This window comes from Penaeus japonicus, unplaced genomic scaffold (genome assembly GCF_977035675.1).
Source record: "Penaeus japonicus unplaced genomic scaffold, GWHDUDI00000001_assembly GWHDUDI00000017, whole genome shotgun sequence".
Classification (NCBI taxonomy): domain Eukaryota; kingdom Metazoa; phylum Arthropoda; class Malacostraca; order Decapoda; family Penaeidae; genus Penaeus; species Penaeus japonicus.
In genome coordinates this window covers 30,166,403-30,173,902 of record NW_028234419.1, presented here as the reverse complement: position 1 = coordinate 30,173,902, position 7,500 = coordinate 30,166,403, and the positions used below count along the sequence as shown (strand labels likewise).

At 35.3% G+C, this 7,500-nt stretch overlaps 1 protein-coding gene across 6 annotated transcripts in view; it reads left to right on the top strand.

Moving 5' to 3' along the window:
• The window catches only part of LOC122255804 (S-formylglutathione hydrolase), an 8,505-nt gene that overhangs the window by 588 nt on the left and 417 nt on the right, over positions 1-7,500 (top strand). For 3 of the 6 annotated variants that reach the window (XM_043020120.2, XM_043020118.2, XM_086546304.1), the window contains exons 2-6: positions 2,224-2,318; positions 3,250-3,308; positions 5,878-6,006; positions 6,775-6,964; positions 7,185-7,407. In XM_043020120.2, the coding sequence (XP_042876054.1) occupies positions 2,248-2,318; positions 3,250-3,308; positions 5,878-6,006; positions 6,775-6,964; positions 7,185-7,407 (672 nt within the window). In that variant the 5' untranslated portion in view covers positions 2,224-2,247. Of the gene's footprint in view, positions 1-1,529; positions 1,591-2,220; positions 2,319-3,249; positions 3,309-5,877; positions 6,007-6,774; positions 6,965-7,184; positions 7,408-7,500 lie in introns of those variants that run through there. The other 3 variants (XM_043020117.2, XM_086546302.1, XM_043020121.2) reach the window with 3 other exon arrangements.

The following is a 7,500-nucleotide window of genomic DNA, read 5'->3' as shown; positions in this document are numbered from 1 at the left end:
GGAGTAGCCAAGTACATAACTCGGTATTAAGAAGCTTTGATATTCATTTCCAGAGCAAAGATCAAATTTTCTGATCATGACAACCATGATGTGCTCAAAGATATTTTCTCTCTTTATGTGGTTGACATGAATCAGGTTTATTTAGGTTGGGGGTATAAGTCATCTATAACTTGGTATATCTTTCTTCCATAGGATGGAATTCAAATGTGGTTTTTATTTGTGATGAGAGAACCACCACCTGACCATCTAGAGTTGTCAAATTTCTCTAGGTCTCTATTGATTAGCAAAATTAAGCCATTCTGCTTATAATTGATTTAAGGGTAGTTTGCATCGCTTACCGACTCTGAACAAATTGAACGTCCAGGAATCATTTTTTCCGATAAATGGATCTTTTTCCAAACAAGTGAAAAAATGTCATGTAACTGTTTCTTTTAAGGATGAGGGTTGAAGGAGGAGCTACAGTTATATCTATAGATTAGGTAACTTAGTTATTAACCCTATGATGACGGTGCATCACACCCGTGTGACACAGCTAAATTCCCGATGCTGGGGCGTCATGCCAGTGTGACATTTCCAATGCAATATGGCAATGGCCCGGCTTAGGGGTTTTCACTTATCGTCGTGCCCCTTCGGGAAAGGGTTAAGTTACGGATGAAAAGTGTCATCACATACATGCACTTTTCTTGCATATTTTTTATATATATGTAATTGTCATTTACTTAAACTATAGCAAGTACAATAGATTTCTTTTTTATGACAGTCATAGTTTTCATGGTATAAAGAATATGGCATGGATATACAGACAAAATTTAAGACTTTTCAACTATAGTATTGCCATTGTAAATTTGGTATGAAGTTATTTAATGTAGATGATTGATATATACAGCAGCTCCTCTGATTAACCAAAGACTGATGCATTTCTTTTCTAAATGTATTGTCTGTGAAAAAAACAGCCATTTATCAGTGAAGAAAAAATAAATTTAATTTTATCTATCTCATAGACAACAGCTATTGAAATTAGCCTTAAAACGACAGGAATAAGGACAGTTTCATGGCTCTTATTGCAGTTTAGGGATTCATGAGATCACGGCCAGTTCACTGTCAGGAAAATGAAGTGTGTGTCTGCATGTGTGTGTGTGCGTGTGTGTGTGTGCGTGTGTGTGTGTGTGTGTGTGTGTGTGTGTGTGCGTGTGCATGTGCATGTGCGTGCGAGGGATGCATTATGGTAGTGGATCCTGTATATATTCTCAGCTGGTCTTTTCTTGATCGTAGTTCATGTTTATAGTACTATAAGATGTATATAGTATATTATACAACCTAGCATTTATATATTCAGTTAAGAAATATCTGATAAAAAGATATACATGTATGTGTGTGTAAAAGAGAAATGATATGTTCATACAGACAAACACACTCGGAAGAAAAGTTGGAGAGACTAATTTTTTGTGAACATGGGATTGTGCTAGATCTGAACATAAATCTAATATTTTGTAGACGAGCAGTAATTGCAAAATTTCAATTTTTCGTAGCCAGAAACTTAGCCAGATTTAGTATGTCATGATCAGTGCTGCATCGAAGTTTGTCAGAAATGTAAGTTATACTGATTTTAAACTAGTGGTAATTATCCAGATTAGGACCAGGCAGAGATAGTAAAAAACGCAGTGTGATGGTCATAAAGAACACGCAAAACTACTGTTAAGATATAAAAAATAATCTGCATTTTATAGGCGTGTCAGTTGTCGTTCTCTGCAGATTGTCACCATTGCTCTTTGTGCTCCTAAAATGTTGAACAAACCTCCACTATGTTTATTCAGACAAGATAGATTTTGTAAATCTCTTGAAAACAAAAAATGAAATGGTCGAAGCTCAAGATCGACAGCGTGTATGTTAGAGGTTTGTTGGCTTTTGCCATAGCACAAAACAGTGGAGGTTTTAGCATCACTTGATGTCATCTTATTCTGGATAATTAAATTACTGTTTTTGGCACAGATGTAGAGTAAGTTGGGCTTAAGAGGAGTATAGGCTGATAGAAATTGATATGATATTTTAGGAATCTCATTTAACTTGATTCTCAATGTTTTAACTTCATAATGAAAATAATTCTGACCATTGAAACTGCAGATATTTGTGAACATCATGGTCCATTCTCAAAACCTTTAATATCCCAAGAAATCCACGTTTTGGTCCTGTTTTTAAAGGCACTGACTTTTGTGTTTCCAACAGTTGCATTACATTGGGTCTAGCATCATGGCAAGCATTAAAGAGGAGAGTTCCAACAAGGTTTTTGGAGGCTTCCAGAAAGTCTTCTCTCATGAGAGGTGAGTGAGTAAGCACATTTTGCACCTAATGTCTTGATTCATCGTTGCTTGAATTACCTGTTCCTGGAAAGCTTAATTACTTCTATCATAGTAGATCAGGATGTGTAGAGTCATATCAGGTTTATTTGCCCCCCCCCCCCAAAAAAAAAATAATAATAAATAAATAAATAATAATAATGAAAGATAGATTCATAAGTTTCACATTAATATTTCCATTCAGTGGTTTTCCTTATATGGGAGTGGGGGGGAGGGGGAGGGGCATTGAGGTAAGGATGATTATAGTTGGGATTGGTTTTGAATAATGGTACACCTTATGAATACTCTTATCAGTATAAGGAAGGCTTGGTTATAAAAAAAATATGTTGAGTAAGCCACTACCTATCAGGCAGTTGCTAGCTTGTTGGGTGTCCTTTGGGATAGAAATTGAGAAAAATTGCCTTGAAAAAAATTACATCTTGCATATTTTTATTTATATATATTTATTTATTTATTGTTGCGCATTTTGGGGGGAATTTTCATATAACTTGATTTTCCTCTCCTTTTTTTAAAGGGAACTAAAGCCCACATTTACTTTAGCTACTTGCTAGACTGTTGTAAGCATTAAATTAAAGTTTATGCATATTTCATATTTTTTATCTTTCGAAAAATTGGAGGACACAATTGTGGACATTTTTATATGTTTATGTACTCTTTTATTTAGCTTCTCATATATGTGTTACATATAGAATGTATTTATATAGAGAGAGAATTTTCAATTGGGGGAAATACTTACATTAAAGAATACCCCAAAACTAGGTTTGAAATAGTGTGTATACATACAAGATTCTTTGTAAAATGAAATAATGTTTTTAAAAGCAGTAGGTCAAATACTTCACTAATGTTGCAGGACAATCTCCTTACTGAAAGATTCTGTACTTCTGTTTTTTCACAGCAAAGAGCTGGGATGTCAGATGAAGTTTGCTGTGTACATCCCACCTCAGGCAGAATCAGGTAGGTTATTATATAGATCACTTACACAAGGGTATCAGTGGTTTCCTTCTCATGTTCTTCCTTCTTGCGAGTATGGCTCTTGAAGATTAATTAATTGGTGTGGTTTTGTGTTTGCATATATGTGTTTATATAGAGAGTGTAACTTTTCCTTTCTTTCTTTCTTTTTCTTTCTTTCTTTCTGTACTTGAGACGTATAAATGTATTCATTTTAATGGTATTTGAGATTCTGACAAAATTGATATTTATGGTCATCCCTTAGCATTAATACATATACAATAGCAATACATTTTTATGGCAGATTCTAATGATTTTGTACTCTTTGTCACACCAAATTTTCAGTGAATATACAGTCTTGCTCAGCACTTCCAAATTCCCTATTTGGTATTAAGTTATGTTCTAAGTTCTTGATCCCAATGATGCTAGGCTGTCTATAGTCATAGGTGGACTGCATTCCAATAATGCAATTTATTTTTGCTGCAACTATGCCAGGTGCCTTCACTAGGTACTTGCGATGTGTCTAGCCGGTTATATAGCCTTGCACATTATTTTATTCTTTTATTTTGTAGGTGCTTCAGTTGTTATATGTGATTTTGTGTCTTGCAGTATTTAAATGTGTATATTAGCTACTGAAAGCTACATGCAGGTGTCATGACATACCCATCCTCAGCCTTTAGCAAATACTAACTTGTGAGAGCAGTGATACAGCAAAAATGTCAACTTCCTGCTCTGAAGCACTAGCTATAAAGGATATGCAAGCAGAATGAGAATAGGAAGGTGACTCAAACCATGCCCAGTGTCTACAAATGCCCCTTTGCCAGTAAGCTACCCAGTACCCTTGCACTCACAGTCATAAGCACAGGTTTCCTTCCTCTTCCTTATCTGATGTTATTTTCATTATGGATGGTTATCTTTTCATATTTATTTACAAATAAAAAAAGAAGTACCTTTTGTTCTCCCATAAAACTTTAATACTGTTATCACACTGAGTATAAAGAAAATAATGATCTATCTTGACCTATCTTGGATGCCATGTAGGTAGCACAAATGCCTGTCCTGGGAACTGGGACTGGTAAATCTATCCCTGTCTGCAATGGGTTAATTAATTTGAACGGAAAATATTGATTGTATCCTCTTGCGATAATTTCAAAATTCTGTTTGTTAGGAATTAATTTCACTGCAAGGTTAGTGTTCATGTAATTGCAGGATGTTATGTTATTTATAAAGATATTTTAGATTGAAGTGTTTGCTGGCTATTATTTTATAAAGTTTCTTGAAATTCTATTTTGAAGTATATTTCAAATCAAAATTATTAAGCTTAATTTATCATTACTTGAAAAAGGAATTGTCCATGATTGGGCTGTTGGTCCATGGTCTGAAACAAGTTGAGAACCACTGGTCTAGCCATAATAGGAGAGATTGTATCTTTGAATTATCTATCTATCAAGATTGTTATAAATTTATGGAAAGAGGAAAATAGGGCTTTACTTCGTATGTATGAACAATGATTTGAAATTATATGTACATTATTTGTAAATACATATGTGAAACAAAAAGATCATGAAAATGAATGCAACATTTGACAAAGGGTGCACGAGGAGCTGAGGAGCCGAGGCCAGTACACTACCTACTACAGCACCAGCTGGAGCTCTGCTGTGTTGGAACATGCATAGTTTTGAATCAACACACACTCAGACATATTTGATCTGCTTGCTCAGTCAACATCACTGCTTTCTCTTACTAATGAGTCCGTTTTGCTCACGAATGAGTCGCTCCCCCACCTCCACACCACAGCAAACTCTCCGTCATTGTCTACAGCAGAGGAGAGATCAAAGAAAAATGGTATGACAGTGTGTACGATGGGAAGACAGCTGGAAGATGAGTAGTGGGTTGGCAGCAGTCTAGGATGATGGGTGAAGGTTGTCCATGTTTTCTTCACTAAGGGCAGCAACGTAGGTTATGGAGAAGCAGGGAGAGGGTTGAGGAAGAGCCATCGCCGGGGCTAGGCACAGGTCTGAAGCGATTCAGATGGTGCACCTTCATGTATATACACTTTTTTCCTACTAATTTGCAGAAGGGGTTAGCAAGATAGGCTATATATATAGTGATACAAACTTTAGTTGTAGTTTTACTCAATAGAACTACCAATTTCTCAGAGAGTTCATTTATTTTAATGTCTAGGATAATTATCGATGTCACTATGATAAATATACTTTTCTAATAACATTAAGTAATCACCAAAGCTTAGAGGAGTATTGTATGGACTAACACTCAAAAAGGCATATATAAATGTGAGCTCATGGTTGAGAGTGCATGTATACATCCACTGTCAATGGGTTAACAGACAGTATAATTATAACCGCACAAACATGGCCGTTGCCTATTTGCACAAGCTTATATGCAAGTTGACAGAGTTGCAAGTTACGAAGTAAGAATAGGAGATGAAGTGTCGATTTTGAAAATGGTTAGGAAGGGGAAAATGAGAAAGAAAACTAATTTTCAAAGGGATCCTTTTTCAAATCAAGCGGTTTCTGCATTAATCAGTTAATCATCGTTTTCATTTATATTGCAGGACCTGTGCCTGTGATTTACTGGTTGTCTGGTCTTACCTGCACCGAGCAGAACTTCATCACCAAAGCAGGAGCACAGCAGTATGCCTCAAAGCACGGGATCCTCGTAGTGGCTCCAGATACTAGCCCAAGTGAGTGACATGATTCATTTCAGTATCCTCCTCTTTGTATGTATTATTGACTTAAATACCTTTGTTCTTTTGCTGTTTAAATATTTAATCATATGACTACTGTCTTATGGTTAGTTTATCAAATTTGATATTGGAAATATAATAGAAAGCAAATGGAAATTACTTCAAATGATGAGTCATAATTCTGAATTGATTTGAGGTAGAATCAAATTCAACAGTAGTATAGATTATTCTTATGATTTATTTATACAAAAGCATTATTTGGATAGATTTAATCAGGTCTGGTATTATTATTTTGCATCATTTTTAAGAAATAACATGTATGCATTTTGTATAATATTATCAAACTCATTTAAAGCCAGAGAATTACTGGTTATTAGACTTTGATTTAAAGTAAGTTTGGGAGAAACACAACTTTGTCCTTTAGAGCCTTAATTTTTGCAAATAATTTAGATATGACTGATATATTATAATCATAAGGATTGTAACAACTTCCATTTTCTTCATTGTGTCTACATGGCTATGGCTTCAGACTATTATTTTCCATTGATATAGTTTTACATCTTTAGCCTTCATCTTTTATTTCATGATCATTTCTATACGATACATTGCGATAGACTTCCTCAGTATTATGTATAGATTCCCCCGTGACAAACAACTACTAAAAATTTAATTCTTTGATCTACAATTATTTTGATTTATGTGGATTTGAACAGTATGTGAAATTATGTTGAGCAAAGTTTATCCAACCTTTTAATCTATAATCAGGAGGCTGTAACATTTCTGGAGAGGAAGATAGCTGGGATTTTGGCACAGGTGCTGGATTCTATGTGGATGCCACCGAAGAGAAGTGGAAGACCAACTATCGCATGTTTTCCTACGTCACCAAAGAGCTTCCTACACTTGTTGCTGCCAATTTCAAAGTTGACAGTGATAAGGCTGGCATTATGGGGCACAGGTATGGGAGAATATTTATAAGGCTTTATTGAGAGAGATAGAGAGTGAAAATTAATGAGTAACTTACTAGAAGCTATTTCAACAGTATTCTTAGGAGGAAATTGAATGCAAGTTTTAATATTAAAGTTAGATCCATTTGAAATACATTGATTATGTATATAGAAGCACGTTTTTGTTAATTTCTTGATTAGTAATAACACTTTCTCACTCCAAAATTCCAGCATGGGTGGACATGGTGCATTGATCTGTGCCCTCAAAAACCCTGGTCAGTACAAGTCGGTTTCAGCATTTGCACCCATCTGCAATCCTATCAACTGCCCTTGGGGAGTCAAGGCATTTTCCGGATACCTTGGGGAAGGCAATAAAGATGCATGGAAAGACTATGATGCTTGCGAATTAGCCAAGAAGTACAATGGCCCCCCCTTGGAGATCATGGTTGACCAGGTAATTTGCTTTTGTCTTTGTCATTAGAATTTTTCTTGGTTCTTCATTCAATTTAAAATTGTTTTCTTATTCACTCCTAAAATATGAAGTTCT